This window comes from Martes martes, assembly GCF_963455335.1.
Source record: "Martes martes genome assembly, chromosome: 4".
Lineage (NCBI taxonomy): Eukaryota > Metazoa > Chordata > Mammalia > Carnivora > Mustelidae > Martes > Martes martes.
In genome coordinates, this window is record NC_137891.1 from 127,528,282 (window position 1) to 127,550,373 (window position 22,092).

Genomic DNA, 22,092 nt, shown 5'->3' on the forward strand with positions numbered 1-22,092 from the left:
GGACATGATGCTACCTGAAATAGGCCAGCCACAAAAGAACAAATTAGGCTGATTCCACCTAGAAGAGGTCCCTAAAATAGATTCTTAGAGATGGAAAGTAGAATGGTGGTTGCAGGGGCTGAGGGGAGGGAGACAGGGAGTTGTTGTTTAATGGGTGTAGAATTCCTGTTTTCCAAGACTTCTTGAGAGTGGTTGCACAACAATGCAAATACACTTAACACTATTGAACTCTACACTTAAAAGTAGTTAAAATGTTAACTTTTATGTTATGTGTATTTTAGCATGATATTTAAAGAAAGGATAACATAGGGCACCTGGGTGGCTCAGTCATTAAGTGTCTGCCTTCGGCTGGGGTCATGATCCCAGGATCCTGGGATCGGGCCCTACATCAGGCACCCTGCTTGGTGGGGAGTCTGCTTCACCCTCTTCCACTCCCCATGCTTGTGTTCCCTCTCTTCCTGTGTCTGTCTCTGTCAGATAAACAAATAAAATCTTCTTTATTTTATTATTTATTTTTTATTTTAAAAGATTTTATTTATTTATTTGTCAGAGAGACAGGCACAGAGAGAGAGGGAACACAAGCAGGGGGAGTGAGAGAGGGAGAAGCAGGCTTCCCGCGGAGCCGGCACCCCCATGTGGGGCTGGATCCCAGGACGCTGGGACCATGACCTGAGCTGAAGGCAGACGCTTAACGACTGAGCCACCCAGGCGCCCCAAATGAAACCTTTTTTAAAGAAAGGATAACAATCTTTCGAATAACAAAATTTCGAATACTTTTTGAAAAAAAGTAGTTGATGTATGCTGAAGTTTGAATTCAAGTGGTTCGTTTTGTGGGGGAAAGCTCAGTGGAACAGTGGATGTGAGCGCCCCCCACTGGGAACTGCCTGGAACCACCAGTCACAGGCTCCGCTACTCGCTCCTCGTTGCCAGAGGCTCCCGAGCTGAGGGCCAGTGCTGGTGGACTCATCCCACTCCTGCCAACTAGGCTGGTGCATTTTTTCTTTGACTCTGGTTGCTAGCAGGAAATGTAGGGGAAGCTGAGCAACTGGCCTTTAAATATTCAGATACTATCTAAGGAAGTTCAATCAAATGAGCTCAGAAGGTCAGACTAATCTCCAGGGAACACACAAGCATGATTCACTGTTATCCACACTGTAGTGTTAAGAGATGGATGGAGACGGGGCCCCCGATTCTTCATCCTGCCAGCAGTTGTCACTTACCAGCCCTATGACTGTGGGCAAGTCTCTTTGGGCTGAATTCATCACCTTTAACATGAAGAAAGTACTTCATCTATCTATCTAAAAAAGGTTATTAAAAATATATGAAATGAAATAGGAAAATGTCTGAAACTAGTCTAAAGAGGTATTAGATAAATATTAATACTTGTGAGCTCTGGAGTCTTTGTTTAATAACTGGGGACAAATGTTTCCTGCTTGCTTGGACTTTAGAGGTAAATGGATGTACAGTGTGTAGCAGCACCAGAGTGAGGCCACAGTAGGTTCAATAAAGGATAGTTATGACGGTTTTTACTTACTACTGTTCCCCTGTGAGTGGTCCTGCCCCACCTGCTTCACTAGGAGATGAGGGACTTGGGAGGCTGGATGGTGGGAAGTTGGAGCAGTGCGTACACTTCACTTGACTCTGCCTGTCTAGCATCGTTTCCCTTGATGGCTTCTAAGGGCATCCCTATTCTTTCTTGGGTAATTTCCCTTCCCTTCCTCAGTCTGCAGGCTTCGGGTATGGTGCTCCCTCCTCCCTTTCTCATCCCCAGCCTGGTCTTCCCGAACGAATCAGGGTATTCCTAGATATTCCATTATATGCCCTCCCATCTTCCCCTCAGCCACAGTGATTGGTTCAGCGATGGGCTCGTGACTTAACCCAGGATAATGAACACAACCTTGGGTCATCAGCTACCCCCATTGGAAAAGAAAAACACTCTCTGAGATCACTTGGATGAGGAAATATAAGCCCGGAATCCAAGAGATGGAGAAAGGCACAACACAATGGATGAACAAATTAGAATACATGGGTCCAACCAAGTGTGAACCACTTCTGGACATTTTAGTTACTTGAGGCAATAAATCCACTACCATCACCTACCCCCCTCCCCTCTTTTTGGTCAGTTTGTGTTGAGTTTTTGCATTTGCAACTGTAAGTTTGGTCAATGTAATTAGGAGAGAGATAGACTTTTGAGTTTATCCCCCCACACCTCAATGATGTCCTTTATTTTCCTTCTGGAAAGATCCCCATAACAACAGCTCACCCTACGTCCGAACTCTTCCCCTTGCTTCACTTCTTGGGGATAGCCGTCAATCAGGAAGCCCTTGGTGTCGCTGAGGCTGGCCAACATGGCCTCCTTCAGGAGCTCCAGAATGATGCCCTGGAGCAGAGAGACAGTGGTCAGGATCTGAGCTCTTCCACAGAACAACACTAGCATTACCACCCATCTCCACTAGTCATCCCATTTTGGGAGGGAGAAAGGTTCATGTAAGATTAACAGCCGATAGAAATATATTGTATTTCATTCGTCCTTAGTTTCACTTTCCCCCCACATTTTATTGTCTATGAAATTAGTATGAATCTTACAATCAGTCACAGTTTAATAGCGTTTTTTTCATGCTGGTATAGTTATATATGGAATAGTTTATTAGTTATATTTTACTGGGATGTCTTAAAATAGCATCTTAGAATAGATGAAATATAGTGGCTGTATTTCTTATGGTAACACTCCATAAATTAGGCATAATGGCAGTTTAAAACTAGGCAAAACACGGTATAAAATGTGCTTCTCTGTTGATTTTTTCCAGTAAATATTTTATAAAATTTGATATCCACTGACTTAAGAGAATTGCTAGGGACTGTAGCTATTTGAAGAGGAAGCCTACAGCTTGGGTAGCTAATATGGCCTGCACTGTACAAGCCCTAATTACAGAGCCTAGCAGGGCCCTCATAGGGCAGGGATGAATATTTTTTGCTACCCATGGCATCCAGTGGTTCAGAGGTGGATGGTGACTTGAAAGGAAAAAAGAGACATAAAAGGGATATTTGCTACTTAAACTGTTTAAGGAAGATACCAGATTGCAAGATAATGCTATCATACTTTCCAGACAAGACCAAAATGTTATTTTCTATTTTCCAGGGGACTCTAATTATAGGCTCTGTTGCAGCATGCTCACCTGTGCTTTGAAGGTTTTAACACTACGTGGGGACCAGTTCCCCGGGAGAATATGAGATAGGCTAACACTCAAGGGTCTGGCAGAACAACAGAGTGGAAGGAACCAGGGCTGGGACGTGGTCTGGCAGATGGGTCTCTGCTGTGGACCCTTCACCTGCCTCTGGACTTTCACATCAGAGGGAAATAAAACGTAGCTATGGTCTTTGGGGGCTTAGACTAACTGCAACACTCCAAAATATCCCCCCCTCCGACCCCCTGCCAGGGAAGGCAGCTGTTGCTTACTGAGGGCACCAGGTCACCGTGTTCCATGATGTCTCTGATCAGTTTGCTTCTTTCAGATTCTGACGACAGCTCATTACGCAGGAGGTCACCAGTCGAGAGATGCGTAAATCCGTATTTTTCCACCAGCTTTTCACACTGTGTGCCTTTGCCAGAGCCTGGGCCACCTAGAAAAGGAGTCCTGTATCAGACACCCATCCTAAGTCACCGTGGTGAACAAGTCTACGGACTTTATCCACCAAGCTCGTATCAGGTATTTATGCTTTATAGGAAGCTGTGTTGGGAGGCATGGATACCGTGGAGAATGGGGTACATTCCCTGCCCCTGAAGAGTGGGCTGTCCAGGGTGGGGGCTGGGCAAGCATTATGCACCCCAACAAGCAGTTAGTAGGTAACTACTGTAGTGGGCAGAGTTCACGTTGCTCCAGGGCACTGGGGAAGGACACGGGACCCTTTGGGTAGAGAAGAAAGAGAAGTTTCCTGGGGAACCGAATATACTCATGTTTAAAGCACTGACCATGGCGCTGTGTACACAGTGAGTGCCCAACAAAGGCTAGCTATTAATTTTTAAAATACATTGTTTTCATTATTAAACAATGCCAAGCACAGAGTAGAGTTATCAGTAGAGAATAAAGAACTTTCTGGAATATTTGAGAGTAAGTGGCCAACCTGATGTCTCATCACTACAGAACACTTCAGTTGCATTGCCTCCAGACCAGGAGCCAAGCACGTGCTGCTATGTAACTACATCTTCAGAATCCGTTCAGATTTCCATGGATTTATCCCAGCCATGTCCTTTGAAGCCAATGGGTCAAGTTCAGAATCACGCATTGTTTTTAGTTGTCAGGTCCTTCTGGTCTCCTTCCACATAAAACAAATTTTCTCATGTGTCCTCCACCCTTTTGAAGATTTTATTTATTTTGTAGAATGTCCCACAATATGATTTTTTTCCTGCTGTTTTCTGAATATTATTATTACTTCTGAGTATAAGCCATATTCCTTGGATGAGCCATTACACGCTTGACTCTCTTGCCTTCCCCTGCCCCAAGTTCAACCAGTGCTAAGTTGTAAGATTTTACACCTGAAAATAATAGCTAATCTTTATCAGGAGCTTACTGTACCACTCATTGTTCTAAGCATTTTATGTATTAATTTAAAATAATTTTAAGAGTCAGGTGCTATTTCCCCCTTTTTACAGATGGGCAAGCAGAGGCACAGAGAATTAACTCAACTTCCATAGCCGCCTGGCTAGTAGGTAGCAAGTCAAGGACTTGAAGCCTGGACTCTGGCTCTCAGAGGTATTTCCTCTTCTCTTCCCTGCTAGCCAGGCTGGCCTGTAGGGTGAGCAGGTCCTCAAGAGTCATTCCACCTCTGCACGGGGGAGTGGGTGAGGCTCTGGAGCCCAGCAGACCTGCTAGCAGGATGATTTGCCTGAAAAGCATTGATGCTTCCCAGCTCCAGAGCATTCAGTGACTTTCCAGTCCCCACAGGATAAGATCCAAACTCCTCAGAGGGGCATTGCAACCTTCCAGAATCTAGTTTAACTTCTCCAACCCTTCTTTTTTGTGTGTGTCTTATCCTCGCCCAGCACTGTCATGTCCAGCTACGTCCTGTCTTTGCAACAAGATGTAACTTTTCCAGGCCACCATGCTTTTCCTCTCCCAGATCCTCAGCCTCGTGGACCCCTCCTTCCTCCTCTGACTATTGAGATCCTCATCATCTCTTTGGCCTCCATCAAACGCTTGCCCCTTCCACCAGGAAGTCCCCCTCTGTGAGAATGAGTGGTTCTGACAGCACGTTGGTGCCCTCAGCCTGTCTGCCACTTGGCCTCCAGGTCCCTCACTAGTATCGTGCCTGGCACACAGTAGGCGTTTCCTAAGTGCCTGATGAACTGAAGTTTTCCCTGTTAGAGGGAATTCTGAACATTAAAATGAAAACATGGCAGGGATGTTAACATGGTAGCGAGGATTTATGACTTATTCCGCCATTTCTCTGGTTCGCCTCTCTTCATATTCAAAACCCCTTTCTCAGGACAGTTAGCAGCTTCCCTCCTGAGGAAAACTTAGCTGTTGTTCTTTATTAGTAGAAGGGCCTCGCCTTCTGTCTCCTTTGCCTTGGCAAAAAATGAAGGAAAGGTGCCTGTTTGTCTACTGCTCACCCACACAGCTGCTGTCAGCTAAACGGGGAGGACTCAGTCGCCTCACAGGATTGTCATGGATGGGCTAGAGATAACAGGACAACGGCAATTACAGAGGCTCCCAAGAAGGACTCGGACCACTCAGGAGGAGCAGCCGGTCCCCAGCCAGTGTCCCACTTGCCCTGAGCGCTAGGACTCATCTCCCACAATAATAGAAATGGAGGGACAGTACGGGAACAAGAGAAGGCCACTCAGGCAAGAAGTGCTTCCAGATAAAAGAGTAAGGACAAGGGTGGGCTGAGCCCCTGCAGAAGCCTCCAGGGCTTCTGTGGCCAGATTTACCTAGAAACCCTTTTCTTGGGATGGCTGGAAGCCAGTCATGTGGAAAAGGTATTTTCAGACTCGGCTTGCAAGGCAAAAATGCCGCGTTCCAATGACTTTCTTCTTTCAGCACTCCACTAATGCGACTATTACAGTTTTTGTTCCTCTGAAATGTTATTTAATAAATTTTGACACAAAGGCAATTAAAAATCTTCAGCTCAAATTAACAACAGCTGTGTGTTCAACGGCAGCCCCTGCCCCAGTTAGGAACCTTTTGTGGAGCAACAGCTGCAAATTCTCAGCATTCTTTGGCCAAATGGTGCAGGCACAGTGGAATTTTAAGTAATCTACACAATGCCTTGATTCTTCCCATGGCTCCAAACTGGTGAACAAAGTGATTTTTATCACTGCGGTGAAGGCACAAAAACTGCAAGTAGAAATATGGATTTTCATATAATGTCACTTGCATGTCTTTGAGGCCTTACGAATTTTTATTTTTTTTATTATTTTTTTTATTTTTAAAAGATTTTATTTATTTATTTGACAGAGAGAGATCATAAGCAGGCAGAGAGGCAGGCAGAGAGAGAGGGAAGCAGGCTCCCCGCTGAGCAGAGAGCCCGATGCAGGGCTCGATCCCAGGACCCTGAGATCATGACCTGAGCTGAAGGCAGAGGCTTTAACCCACTGAGCCACCCAGGCGCCCCCCCCCTTACGACTTTTTAAATAAAAAACAATGGGGCCTTGATATCCCTCCAGGATAATTAGTTATAACGGAAAAAAAATCTTCTGAGGTGCCATGTATCAGAACGAGTGGGCTGTGCTCTCTGGTGACAAGATGACAGATAGCAGATGAGGGGCTGTCACACTTCCTGTCATCTCACTGACTTCTGGTGGATCATTACTCAAGGCTCCAAGCCCTGAGCGACCCTAGACGCAATACTGTCTGGTGTCATTCACATAGTGTCTGCGATATGAGATCCTGTTTTGAAGGGGTCGTCAACACGTCAAAAGAAAAAAAAAGTCGAGAAACTTTTCTTCTCAACCTCCAATATAATTTAAGTTTTTTTTCCATGGAAAGACTGACATGCTGTATGGTGCAACCGGAAGTACTGGGAACTCTCACATCACGGCTCAGTAGGATCCCCCCCCCCCCACCCGGTTCCAACAGCGCTACACAGGAGGAGGCCTGCAGAAGGAGAGCTGTCAACCCAGGGGTTCCTGTTCTTTGAGGTGGAGCTGAAATGAAGCAGATCACTTCCACGTGCCTGTCTGGGCCCCCTTCCGCAGTGTGCTCTTTATTTCCAGGAGCCCTCCCCTCCCAGGAGGCAGCTCCTGGATCCATCAGTCAAGCCCCTCTTAGGAGCCAACTCCTGGCCTCACTGGCCAGCCCCACAAGAGATCACCTGCTCCAAAGCAGCTATTGCACGTTGCTCAGCGCCAGGGTGGGATGGTAAACGTTGGGGGGAGTGGGGTCGTATGTTCTGGGCTCAGAGAGAAAAGACCAAACAAATCATGTCAGGAGAAGAATTAGCTGAACCCCCAATTCAAACAAATGCAAGTATGCAAGTTTCTTTCCCACTTTTATCTTTAAATATTTCAAATAAGAATGGCATAAAGCAGGTTACAATGTCCTCCGTGGACACTGAATCCAGCATCACAGCAATGAGCTAAGCCTAGGAGCCGGGTCTGTAAACACTGGGAGGGACTCCACGCGCCAGCAGGAATCCCTCCTTCTATCCGTCTACCAACTACTTAAGGTCTGTCTTCCATATTGGACTCGAAGGTTCACAAACACAGGCTATGGGTATGCTTTGCTCACTTGGGTGCCCAAACACAGTGTCTGAAGAGACACCTCATGTTCATGGCTGAAAGAATGAATTATTTTTACTTTATTTTATTGTTTTCATTTCAAGGTAGTTAACATACAGGGTTATGTTAGTTTCAGGAGTACACTATAGTGACTCAACACTTCCACACATCACCCAGTACTCGACACGACAAGTGCACTCCTTGGTCCCCATGATCTATTTTACCCATCTTCCCCAATAATAAATTATTTTATGATGAAAGGATCCTCTCCTTCTTCCTGCTCCAAAAACTTGCTCCTCTTTCTTGTCCACATTAAATGTACTCCTCTCAGTTGACACCATCTTATCTCTCTTCGGTGTAACAAGAGGCTGGTTTCTTTCCAATCCAAAGGAAAATATTTCTACTATTGTCTGCATCCTCTAGTTTTTTTCATTTTCTTTCCTATTTTTTTTCAGTATCCTAAAACTGCCTGTTTACACTTCCCTCTCTTTCATTGACTCCCTGTCCTCTTGCAAGCCACATCCTGCTCTCATCACTCTCTGAAGTTGATCTTTTAGAGTTCAAGAGTGATTGTGTAACTGTCATATAATTTAATGACCTTCTTTTGGTCTTTACTGTTTTTGTCCCTTCAGTAGCATTTAATACCATTGATAAACATCTTGGAATTTTCTCTTCTGCTGGCTTCCAGGGCATGTATTTTGCCCACATTCTCTTCTTTCCTTTGCTAGGCTGAAGCTCGCAGAGAGTGCAGACTGCTTTGTTTTTGTTGGTATCCCCACAGAACCTGGTATGCTGTCACAGGTGGTTGTTCCATAAGGCCAGCGTCCAGGAGTCCTGTGGCCCCACGAAAGTAACAACTCTCTTTCCTTCCATGTCAAAGGAATATTGGACCAAATGACTCAAGTTCTGGGTTTATATCTCATATCTGTATCTAGTTAGAGGACACTGATCAAGTCACATATCCTCTTTGAGCGTCAACCTCTGTAATTACAAATTAGGGAACGGCACTTTTATATTGTGATACTAGTTTTTTATTTTCATTTTTTAAAAGATTTTATTTATTTGACAGAGATCACAAGTAGGCAGAGAGGCAGGCAAAGAGAGAGAGGAAGGGAAGCAGGCTCCCCGCTGAGCAGAGAGACCGATGCGGGGCTCGATCCCAGGACCCTGGGATCATGACCTGAGCCGAAGGCAGAGGCTTCAACCCACTGAGCCACCCAGATGCCCCTTGTGATACGATTTTAACATCTCTGGAGATGGATCGTCTTCACAGTTACAGCTTGTGAAGGTATCAAATATCTTTTGCATAGCAAACTATCTTATTTTTATGTAGTCATCAGAGCTGGTTAAAGATCTATACGATTCCTACCTCTTGAAATACTACTTTCTTCCTAAATGAAAATGTGTTCCGGGGTGCCTGGGTGGCTCAGTGGGTTAAAGCCTCTGCCTTCGGCTCAGGTCATGATCCCAGGGCCCTGGGATCGAGCCCCGCATCGGGCTCTCTGCTCCACAGGGAGGCTGCCCCCTCTCTCTCTGCCTGCCTCTCTGCCTACTTGTGATCTCTGTCTGTCAAATAAATAAAATATAAAAAAAAGAAAAGAAAATGTGTTCCAAGGTTAGGTTTAGATTTTTGTGACCGAATGATTCCTTTCAGAGAAAAACTGTTATTCCATCGAATCATGAACTGACTGTGCCCTAGGAATGATCCCCAACCACTGCAGGGCTATGAGTCACTTTCAACTTTCTGTATCTGGGATGAGCTGTGTTACCACGCTGAGTTTCAGCAGGCTGTTGCTGAGAACTGACTCTGTCTGACCGGAAACAACTAAGAAAAATAGATCTTTATCCTCAAAGACAACATCTCTATGAGTTCTGAAATGCACTGCTGCTTCAGGTTATTTGGCGAATAGGATAAAATATGCCAGTGACAAGGTCAGCTGCAGGGTATATGGAAAAACCTCACACGTGACCATGAACTTCTTGATGGCAGGTGCACGTCTTATGTATCAGTGTCTGGTGTATAGTGGGCACTCGGTAGTTGTTAGATCAGTGAGTGAATGAATAAATGGATGGTAAACAATCTGAGAGCTTCAGGGAGTGGGAGGTAGCCCTGTACATGACATTGGGAGTTAGCCGACTTTGGTCCTAGGCCATTCCTGCATTGAACTAGCTGCGTGATCGTGGGAGACCTTGGGAGATTTTGCCTCTTTGGATGCTGGCTTCCTTGTCTGTGAATTGAAAAGTCTGGATTAAATTAGTGTTTTTTTTCTCTCTCTCTTTCTCTCTCTCTGTGTTTATATGTGTGTTTATGTTTATGTGTGTGTTTATTACTCTAAGTTTATGACTCTTAGAGTCATTTAATCCTTACAATAACTATTTGAACTGTTTTTTGTTTGTTTGTTGTTGTTAAAGGTTTATTTATTTATCTATCAGAGAGAGAAAGCCAGCACAAGCAGGGGGGAGTGGCAGCCAGAGGGAGAAGCAGGCTCCCCGCCGAGCAGGGAGCCCGATGTGAGACTCAATCCCAGGACCCTGGGATCATGATCTGAGCCGAAGGCAGACGCTTAACTGACTGAGCCACCCAGGCGTCCCGAAGTAAGTGTTAAGTGAAAAATCTGTGTCCAAGGCCACACCCGTGCCTTGGTACCTAAGCTCTACAGTCTCTCACATGTATGGCCATTCGGGAAACGAGGTAGACCTGCACATCCTTCAGTCAAGCAAGACCCAGGCTTTCATGATGGCCCCATAGGGTTGCCAGCTGTCATCCAGTGAATTATTATATCAGACATGCTTACACTACACCCCATGACTGTTTATCTAAAATTCAAATTTCACCAGCTGTCTTGTATTTATATTTGTTAAAACTAGTAACCCTATCAGCGCCCCCCTCCCCCAACTAACCTGGAGATTTTAGGGACATGATTTTATCTCTGTTGTAAACAGTCAACGATTCCGCCATTCACAGAATCTATCATACACGCAGAAAGATGTGTGAAATGTCTCACTAAGACAAGATGCTGGAATTGGTTCCATGACTTTAGCTCTTAGGTAGAGATAAGACAAGGAAGGTTCAGGTCCTGGGTGAGAGGAAACGGCATGCGCCAAGGCAGGGATTCCTAAACATTTCCACCACATGATGCTGTGAACTACTGCAGCTCTTAGTACAAACCACTCTCCATCCTAAATGCGCTTCCATTCGAATCCCATCTCCATCCCAACCACATCCCCATCTAAACCCATCTCTGTCCTATATCCATCTCCAAACCAAACCCAGACCCATCCCATTCCCATCCCTAACCTAATCCCATCTCCATCCCATCCCACCTCCGTCTCGCCCCATCTCCACCTCGGCCCCCATGCCACGCTAGCCCCATGTCCACCCTAACTCTATCTCTAAACAGAGACAGAGACAGGATTTCCAATTGTAGTAGAAATACTCCTAAAAAACCTGTCTTTTTCTTCTTCACCCAGAGGTCTGTCTCCAGGGCCCGTTCCAGACCTGACTCATCAAGTCTACAGACTAGAGCCTTCCAAAAGTTGCTTCAGTCAGCACCCCCTCTGCTTTTTTGAGAGGGAGGGGGTAGGGTAGAGGGCGAGGGAGAGAATCTTAAGCAGGCTCGTCTGCCTGATCTCACTGCCCTGAGATCATGACCTGAGCTGAAATCAAGGGATGAACGTTTAACTGACTGAGCTACCCAGGCACCCCCAGTCAGGCTCTTCCTATTTAGGTCTCTAAACCCTGAGAGTTTATTATTCTAGAGTATTCTGACTCTTCCAAATTCATCTTAAAGTTATCAAGCCACCTTTTTTCCTATTTTGTAGCCCGCTACACTATGATCTTAGGCATGCATTAAACGAATATAGTAGGCAATTTACACACTTAGCCTCTCTTTTCTATGTTTTCCTTCTCTTAAAGAAAATACTCTAGCGGTGCCTGGGTGGCTCAGTTGCCTGGGTGTCTGCCTTTGGCTCAGGTTGTGATCCCAGGGTCCTGGGATTGAGCCCGGCCTCAGACTCCCTGTTCGGCGGGAAGTCTGCTTCTCCCCCTCTCCCGCTGCCTGCTGCTCACTCTGCTTGTGCTCTCTCTCTCTCTGTGAAATAAATAAATAAAATCTTTTTAAAAAAGAAAGAAAGAAAATAGTTTTTCTCTACTGTCAAAGAAATATATGCTCTTTATTGAAGATTTAAATAAGTCAGAAAAGTAAAAAGAAAAATTTCCCATAATCCTACTTCCCAAAGGTCACTGCTGGAAATACATTTTGTTTTTTATTTCCATCTTTCTTCTTTCTTTCATTCAAGATTTCATATTTATTAGAGAAAGAGAGAGCATGAGCAGAAGGAGAAGCAGGCAGAGCAGGAAGGAAGAAGCAGACTCCCCGTGAGCTGGGAGCCCGACATGGGCCTCGATTCCAGGCCTCTGGGATCGTGACCTGAGCCGAAGGCAGATGCTTAACCATCTGAGCCACCCAGGCACTCCTGTTTTATTTCTTTGCAGCTTTTTTCCTACACATGGTCTTCTGGTTTGGTTTTAACTGGGAATCTGTCTGCACTGACATTTCTCCTCTTTGGGCTTCTGTATTCTCGTCTGAAAATAAGCTTGTTGGACTAGATAAATTCCAAGGTCATTTCCAGCATTCTGTATTTTTGTCTTTGTCAGAGAACGTAGAGGATATTTGTACTTGCAGTCTATTTATGTGCTGTAAAAGGAAGTGAGGATATTTAAGACCGGTAGAGACATTTGTGGTGGATGGTAGTTGGATTACATCTGGGGTTCTGTGTTCAATTTTGGGCCACACCACGGAAATTGGAAGTCTTATATGCTATGATGGGAATATAAAATTGGTACAATCTTTCAGAAGGGCAATCTGGTATATAAGTCAAAAGTCTTAAATTTTTTTAGTCAGTGGATTTATTGTAAGAAAAAAAATCACTGTTTTGTACATAGATATTCATTAAAGAATTTTTAATGAAAGCAAACAGTGGTGAAAATGCATGACAATAAGAATAAACTGAATAAATTATAGCAATTCAAAGAAATAATGTGTGGTCACTGAAATGATGTATTGAACGTAGACAGATACAAACATACATACAGTATGATTCCGTTCATATAAAGTTAGAAGTACGTATGGACAGTGAATAGGAGGGGGGCACAAGGAACCTTCTGGAATGTTGGTCATGTTCAATATCTTGATCTGCATGTTGGTAAGATGAATGTGACACTTAGGGAAAATTTATCAAGCTAAACACTCATGATTTGAGTGATTTTCTGTTTTTCTGTTTCAGTTCAATCGCAACAAAGCCTCAAGACATGACATAGTATATTCAGGATCTTGGAAAGGCCCATAAGATATTTTGTTAGGTATAAAAAGTAGGATTTAAGGTTGCATAATCTCATTTTGATGAAAAATGTAAATTTAAAAATATATACATAGAAAAAATGAAGAGGGCTATAAATCAAAATTTTAAGTATTCATCTCTAAGCTTTGGGATTTTGGGTGATTTGTTGTGATTGATACATGTTTTCTAGGATGAAGATGTCTTTTTTTTTTTTTTTTTAAAGATTTTATTTATTGATTTGACAGACAGGGATCACAAGTAGGCAGACAGGCAGGCAGAGAGGAGGAAACAGGCCCCCTGCTGAGCAGAGATTCCCAGTGCAGGGCTTGATCCCAGGACCCTCAGATCACGACCTGAGCCAAAGGCAGAGGCTTTAACCCACTGAGCCACCCAAGTGCCCCACTTTAAAGATTTTATTTATTTATTTTGAGAGGGAGTGAGTGAGAGAAAGAGAGAGAAAGAACACAAGGCAGGGGAGGAGCAGAGGAAGAGGGAGAAGCAGACTTCCTGCTGAGCAAGGAGCCCAACAGGGGGCTCGATTCTAGGACAGTGACCTGAGCTAAAGGCAGACTCTTAACCGACTGAGCCACCCGGTTGCCCTGGAGATGTATCATTTTTATAAAGAGAGAAGAAGTTTTTAAATTAAAAAAAAAATCTGGCAATCTGTTTTAGGAGAGATTTTGGCTGCATGAGTCCAAAGAGAAATGAGGGAGTGGGAAATAATAGAAGTAGAGCCAATTCCTGGAGGGTAGTTTTTCCCTTAACTGCTTCCTTACCTATTCACCAGCCCCGGACTAATCCTTGGTCAACATCACATTATTTCTCAGTATCCAGTGCTTCTATGATTTGGTCCATCTTCTTGTTCCTGGGCCATGAAGGGCATATTCCTACTACTGTAATTTGTTCCCTGCTTAAAATCTCCCTTCTTGGAAGCCCCCTCTCCTCAGCTCCTTCTCAAGCTTAGGGGATCCCGTCCATTCTCTGAGGCTCCCCTTGGTTCTCAGCCTCCCCAGGAAGGGGCTCCCAATCATTGAATCATTGAGCATTCTTTGTCCTCCCATCCCTGCTAAAACTCACTAAATAGTTCCTTGTCAGTTAACTCTACACTGTTCTATATTAGGTCTAAAGTTTTCATAAACATCAACTCTTGCCTCATCAAATACATTATTAGCTCCTTGAGGGATGGGAACATTAAAAAAAAAACAACTCCTCCTTTTCTTATTCTTCTATCTTCAAGGACAGATTCACATTAAATCAACCCTAGTTTACATTCCCTTCTTTGAATGATGGTAAGACTCGGAATCAGTACCGTCGAGGTCAATGATTTGCTATTTGTTTTGTATTTTGCTTCCTGGCCTCTATGCCAGTTCATAGTGGTGGACTTGAACTTGATTCTGAGAGAGGAGCCACATGCTACTTTACTTGGCAAAATTTACCAAAGGCATGAATTTTTGAATTTTGTTTCTGTGGGAAGGGACCAGGAAGACTTTATAAACACTCCATGTTGATCTTCCAGGACCCACCCAGAGGAAGAGTTTCTTAGTTATGGTTGGTTCTTAAAAATGGCCAAGCCCCATGGGGTACCTGGGTGTCTACCTTTGGCTCAGGTCATGATTCTGGGGTCCTGGGATGGAGCCCCATGCTGTGTTCCTTGCTCATCAGGGAGCCTGTTTCTCCCTCTCCCTCTGCCTGCCACTCCCCCTGCTTGTGTTTTCTCCTTTTCATTCTGTCAGATGCATAAATAAATAAATAAAATCTTAAAAAAAAAAAAAAAGGCCAAGCCCTGTAGTTTTACTTGAAACATCTGCTCTTGTCATCATGTCTCTGAGAAAGTTATTGGTAGAAGACAACTTAAAATATTTACTTCTGACAATGAAGTCTTTATAGTTTCCATTCCATTTTAATCCATTCATTCATTCTTTCTAAAGATATGAATTGAATGCCTACTGAGTGCCAGGTATCCTGATGGTTGCAGCAGAAAGAAGGGGGAAAAAGAAAAAGAAAGGGCATAGTCTTTGTCTTCTAGGAGATTTAGTAAAAACCATTCTCCAATCAACGGCCATCACTGCCTTCGAGCAAGCAGTCAGTGGAAGAAGGAGTCTCCAGGAGTAGATTCTAGGAGACTGGCGGTTGGGTTCAGCCAATTTTCTCACTGCTTAACATTCTCTCCCTTTCTCAACAAATGTTGGAATGAGGGACCATGTCAGAGCCTGCCTCAACAGCTCCACCCAGACCACGTTGAGGATTTCCAAGAAAAAGAAGACTGTGTTCTGCTTGCTGCTCTGTCCATGCCAGCTTCCCACACATTTACTATAGGAGTTGGTCCATGCAGGAAAATATGTAATTGGACCAAATAAGTTCCCTCCACTTTAAACTGGGGTCACTTGGCTGGTGTGGATGGGCAGGTGCGTGGCACTGACATGGTGATCCACTTTCTGGTGGAAGCCACTCCTCAAAGCATAGTGGAGCTGTGAGGAACACTGCCCTCAGACTCAGTGCCCCAGACTATATGAAAAAAAAAATAAATCAACTGGGTCACAGGACTATGTCCTATTAACACAAAATAGCTGCACTCAGTTACAAGAGGAGAAAGTCTTTCATGGCCTTGACCACCTGATGGTTGGTTGAAATATGGTTCATTTACAACTCAAAAATGCTCTGAGACTTTTAGTTCTAGAGTCTAGAGCAAAACAAGAGGGAAATACTTTGGGAATGTTACTTTTGGGAAGGACAAAACAGTTACCCTCGCCTTAATCTCTGGTTTGTTATTCTGCTTTGTTCCTCAAGGCTAAATATGGCCTCCTACAGCAACACCTGTGTCGTCTTGTGAACAATTGCAGTAACGTGGCCACAAGAGGAAATGCCGTCAAAGGGCAGGTGTCAGCCCAGGGTCTAAGAGATGCTTTCTCACTTCCACTTCCCTGATGCCAGCCAACCCCAGATGCTCCAGGTAAAACACCACTTAACAGGTCAGTCCCTTAGGGAGTGCTTACTTTTAACAAATGACACTAGAAACAGATGAACTTACCCAACCTCTTAAATCGTCATGGCTCCCCCATCCTGTAGGTGTCCTTACTCCTGTCTAATTCACTTCCAATCCCATCCTAAGCCTCCCCTTTCTTGGGATCCTCTTTTTTTTTTTTTTTAGTATTTTGTTTATTTATTTGACACAGAGAGAGAGATCACAAGTAGGCAGAGAGGCAGGCAGAGAGAGAGGGGGAAGCAGGCTACCTGCTGAGCAGAGAGCCCGATTCGGGGCTCGATCCCAGGACCCCAAGATCATGACCTGAGCTGAAGGCAGAGGCTTTAACCCATTGAGCCACCCAGGCGCCCCATGGGATCCTCTTTCTCATTGGCTGTCTCCCCTCACTCACCATATGATAGTTGTAATGATAGCTAATACTTGTTGAACACTTACTAGGAGGACTGTGACATGTGTTAACTCATGTCATCTTCACATCAACACTATGACCAGATAAAATGATTACTTTCACTTTGCAGGTGAGAAAACTGAGGAAGAGTGCGTGTAAGGATGTTGCCCAAGGTCAGCTGGCTAGGACGGAGGGGAGCTAGCGTGTGAACTCAAGTAGGTTGTGTTCTTAACTAGATTCTGTACCTCCTCTCTCTCTCTCTCTCTCTCTCTCTCTCATTATTATTATTTTTAAAGATTTTATTTATTTATTTGATGGAGAGAGAGAGAGAGACAGCGAGAGGGGAAACACAAGCAGGGGGAGTGGGGGGAGGGAGAAGCAGGCTTCCCACAGAGCAGGGAGCTCAATACGGGGCTTGATCCCACAACCCTGACATCACAACTTGAGCCAAAATCAAGAGTCAGACGATTAACTGACTGAGCCACCCAGACCCTCCAGCGCTACCTCTTTTTTTATATAAATATGCTCGATTCTCTCACATCCACTTCTGACCTCCTTTCTCTCAGAGCCAAATCTCTTGCAAGTTAGTCTATACGCATCCTCATTTCCTTACTCCTAAGCGCCCCTCAACCAGATGGCTTTACTCCTCTCTCTTCACCGAAACTGCTCTCACCAAAGGCACCAGTAATTCTGCGGTGGCCAGACTCAGCGGACAATTCTCATTACATTCTGTTTGACCTGGCCCACGTGGAGACTCTCTCCTCCTTGGCCTTCTAGGACACCATTTGCTCTTGATATTCTGCTTTCCTCTCTGTCTTCTCCTCCCTGGGCTCTGGCATGGGTGTTTCCTCGACTTCAGGTCTCAACCTCCCTGCAGCCTCACGGTCCCTAAGCAACCTGGGGTGATCCCTTGCACATGCGTGGTTTCACTGCTGTTGTGTCCTGGTGAATTCCACATCTGTGACTACAGCCAGGACTTGTTATTTTGGGTACTAGATAAAAAAAAAAAAAAAAAAAAAAAAAAAAAAAAAAAAAAAAGACCTCTGTCTAATGGACCTGTTAGCATAAGCATCTCAATCTTTTGAAAATATTTGTTTATTGGTGGGGGGGGGAGAGAGAGAGAGAAAGGGAGAGAGCATGAGAGGGGGAAGGGTCAGAAGGAGAAGCAGACTCCCTGCTGAACAGGGAGCCCAATGTGGGACTCCATCCCTGGACTCCAGGATCATGACCTGAGCCGAAGGCAGACGCTTAACCAACTGAGCCACCCAGGTGCCCAGCATCTCGATTCTAAAATGTTTATAACTAAACTCTTCATCTCTCTCTCTCAAAAGTCATTTCTTCTCCACATGTCTTATCTCCTTGAACGACACCTCTGTTTATCTGGTCATCTAAACTAGCCACTTCTGAGTCATGCTCAGTCCTCTCATTCACCCGAACACAATGGATCTTTATGTCCTATGGATTCTACTTCCCGAAATCTTTTGGATCGGTTTCCTCTCTTCCACTTCCACAGCCTCCTTGTTCCTCCCCTGCAGGACCCCCATCTGACCTTGGGGCCAGGCCCCCTGCTGGAGCCTAGGCGCCCTCTCACTGCTTCCAGAATGTGTTTTCTGAAATCCAGATCTGGTGGCGTGTGACGGAGTGAAAGCCTTGGCAGCTCCCTGTGGCTACAGGGTGAAGTCTGTATTTGTTAGCTCAGTGTTCTCAGCCTTTCCTGCCCTAGACCCTGCGTCTATCTCCAGCTCCGCCTCTCACCACTTCCCACCTCCTCACCTCTGAGGCTCTCGAGCACGTGCTCCCTCTCCTTGTCATGGACTCACGCCAACTTTTTTCCCACTTGGCCCTTGGCCAATTCCTTTTCTTTCTCGGGATTCAGCTGACTTCCCTCTCCACACCCACAACTAGCTTCAGTCTTTCTCCCATCCGTTGTGCCGCTGCCATGACACGTGCCGCGTTGAGGGGGTTGCAGGCTCCCTCCCTACAATATGAACTCCTTGAGATCTCTCATCTTTGTATGATTACGTCTGTCACTTAGCTGTTATATGGCAGACACTCAATAAATGTACCAAATGAATTAATGAAAGTCACCCAAAGGAATATACAGTTAATGGGAGAATTTAATATAGCAGTGAGAAAATATTTTTATCATTAGAGAGTTACACAGCCCATGTAAAGTCTGTATATCCTGGCTGAGGCTATTTTTTCCCTCCACCTCTAAACTAAGCCATTGTTTGAAATCAGTATGTGGTCAAGGTGCTCTATTCAACCCACAAAGAAAATCTCAGAAGCACCAGGTTCCTTCAGATGTACCCAGAACCACATTCTCAAACACTTGCTCATTGTTGCCCCTGGCTCTTTGAAATACTTCTGGTAATGCTCACAAAAAAGATACCCACGATATGCTTTCTCAGTAAAAAGATGCAGTGTGTATTCCAAAATCAATGTGCTTTGGGGTGGGGGGCGGTGTTCAGACCAGTTCAGATACTTTTATGACTTCAAATTGTTTCCTGTTTTGAAGTTATTATGGAATTGCAAATAATTGGCAGAACATGGCTGAGGCACTCAGAGGTCTGTTTCATTGATATTCGTTTGATGCCTTATTATTTTGTCTTTGCTTTCAGACATCAATAGTTAGCTATATAGGAACAAAGTCAAATAGAAAATTGGGACATTTATCCACATAATTATAGCAAACTCTTCCCCCACCCACTCTACTCCCACAAGCTCTCCTTACTACATATCTATAATAGTGTTAGAGCATGGGCATTGAAGTCTGGAAACGTGGGGTATGAGTTCCAACTCTGTCACTTATTAAACTGTGTAGCTTTGGGAAATTTCCCTAACCTTCTGAGTCTCTACTTCTTCATCTATAAAATGGGAAAGAACATGAGTACTGATGATTGGTGTGACAAATAAATATGAGAGTATGTAAATAGGCAGCATAGTATCTAGAATGTAGTAAGTCACCAGAATATGTTAGTTTTAATGTTATTGTTAGGTAATTAAAATAAATATTTAGAGGTAGAAGATGAGGACTTGGAGTTATTCAATAGTTTTCACACTTTACTTCTTTGGGGTGATGTCTCCGTTGTACATGCTTCCAGTTGAGAGAACAGTTAACAATGTGTCAATTCATTGGTGGCTCAAATTTGGGGTAGACAGAAAACAAATACTATTTTGCCATTTAATTTTATTATTATTATTATTATTATTATTATTTTTAAAGACTTTATTTACTTGCCAAAGAGAGACACAGGAAGAGAGGGAACTTAAGCAGGGGGAGTTGGAGAGGGAGAAGCAGGGTTCCCGCCAAGCAGGGAGCCTGATATAGGGCTCTATCCCAGGACCCTGGGACCATGACCCAAGCCAAAGGCAGAGGCTTAATGCCTGAGCCACCCAGGCACCCTTATTTTACTATTTTAAAAGAAATTCAGAGAGGCTAAGGGATTGGCCCAAGGGCACTGAGAGGTTAGATATAAACATAAGATTTGGGGTGTTCTCTCACATCCAGTGCTGGGTCCTTCTAGAGTCTGTGGCATTGATCATTCTTAGTGGGTCTCAGAACAAGCAAAAGAAGCTTTCAGTGAGTCAGGCCTGGAGATGCGGCCTTGGGTGAGCGAACAGGTTGAGTAACTAACTCCTCACCAGGTGATTCTGTTGGTAAGTTAATGGTGCTTCCAAAAAGATTTCAAGAAATGGGTAGGGGGACAGTGAGTATGATGGTGTGAGCTCTCCAAACTCTTCATTTGGTTAAAGTCATTCACCTGTGTGCTTTTCTTTTTAGCAATAATTTGCCCTTCTGGATGACTCAATTGACTCAGCAACGTTCCTTTCTTGAGGAAATAATTTAAAAAACATGGAAAAAACCCCTGTACTTCTGCCATGTCATGCAGTGTTCCAAGGACTGTTCCGTGTGGTGTTGAATGAACCTCATAGTTCCCTAAGCATAGTAAGCCCGGGATAAAGGTTTATTAATTTGGTCTGATTAAATGAAGAAAGTGTTTTGTTCTATTCAACATTACTTAGATCCTTTTTTTTTTTTAAAGATGTTTATTTATTTATATTTGACAGACAGAGATCACAAGTAGGCAGAGAGGCAGGCAGAGAGAGGGGGAGGAAGCAGGCTCCCCGCCGAGCAGAGAACCCGACGTGGGGCTCGATCCCAGGACCCTGAGACCATGACCCGAGCCGAAGGCAGAGGCCCAACCCACTGAGCCACCTAGGCGCCCCACTTAGATCCTTTTTGCAGGAAAAAGGTTTGTGTAATTAAGTAGGTTGGCTGTCATTACACAAGGCCTGCATTTCTCCAACATTAGAAAGCCATCCTATTGGTTTGTAAGTGCATTTGAGGCTCTCTTGGAAAGGGCCCAAAGTCTCTCTTTCTTTACTCTCCCATCCTGAAAGGCCGGAGTTTGAAAATACAGACGTCAGGCCAGAAGAGTGCCAAAAGGGCCCTTAATAACCACGTGCCTTCATGGAGAAAGGGCTGTGGCAATCATGCGTCTATGTCCAGGACAGAGATGATGGTCAGTTAGGGCAGACCACAGGTTTGACAGTCAGATGGAAACATACTTCTTTCTGTGAACCCAGTCTAGCTGATGGGCTACCTGTTTTCATTTTTATAGTAGAAACTCAATGAAGTCTAGTCTGAGTTTTCATAGTCTCATCCAATAATTTCTGATAACCATGATAGTCCATTTTTGGCTATGACTGAATGCTGGTGTCCCCTTCAAACCCATATGTTAAATCCTAAAGCCCAATGTGATGGTATCTGGATTGGGGCTTTGGAAGGTGATCAGCGCAGGAGGGTGGAGTGCCCTATGAATAGGATTAGTGCCTTTTAAAAAGAGGCCTTAGGGAGCTCCCTCTACCCCCTCCACCATGTGAGGTTACAGGGAAAAGAAGCTGTCTATGAATCAGGATGTCGGCCTTTACCAGACATCAAATCTGTCAGTGTCTTGATCTTAGACTTCCCAGCCTCCAGAGCTGTGAGAAATGAATTTCTGTCGTTTACAAGCCACTCAGGCTATGGTAGTTTTTTACAGCGGCCTGATGGGACTAATTCAAACTCAAAGGTCAGTCTCCATGTCAGGGCTGTTCTCTCACCTGAAGGTTCTCCACACCCTTCCTCCAGTCCTGGTTCTTCCAGTGCTACTGATTCCCGAGACCTGTCCTCGCCACCTGCAGCTAGCCCCTGCTCTGGAGTCTCCTGTGGGTCCTCCTGAAGCATTTGTCTTGGCCCACCTCTGACTAGCACCCAGGCTTTCCTTTCAGGCACCCCTCACACCACTGGCTACACAGGAACATTCAGAACTTTTCCAGGCCCGCAGCAGCCCAGGGAAAGGAGCTTTCAGTAGATGCACCGCTTTACCCCTGACCCCTTGCTCACATTTGTGAGGTTATTTGTTTTTGGAAGGACAAGTGAAAAGAAAGCACAAGGGACTACTTTATCCTCCAAGATTTCCCAAATGCCAAGTACAGGGTTTCATACACCTGCTTAACAGACCCCATACCTTAATTGATCATAATTGGTTCTCAAAGTGTGGTCACAGATGCTAGGGGTAGGGTGGGGTGCTCTATTTTTTCTTTCAAATTTAATCCCAGTAGTTACCATAAAGCATTATATTAGTTTCAGGTGTGCAATACAGTGATTGAACACTT

General features: G+C 44.6%; 1 protein-coding gene across 5 annotated transcripts in view; it reads right to left on the reverse strand.

The window, feature by feature from the left end:
* The window catches only part of AK5 (adenylate kinase 5), a gene marked incomplete at both ends in the record, with an annotated part of 243,344 nt that overhangs the window by 26,218 nt on the left and 195,034 nt on the right, over positions 1-22,092 (reverse strand). For 3 of the 5 annotated variants that reach the window (XM_080801038.1, XM_080801036.1, XM_080801035.1), the window contains 2 exons: positions 2,264-2,380; positions 3,458-3,621. In XM_080801038.1, coding sequence (XP_080657164.1) covers positions 2,264-2,380; positions 3,458-3,621 — 281 coding nt within the window. The remainder of the gene's footprint in view (positions 1-2,263; positions 2,381-3,457; positions 3,622-22,092) is intronic. The other 2 variants (XM_080801039.1, XM_080801037.1) reach the window with 2 other exon arrangements.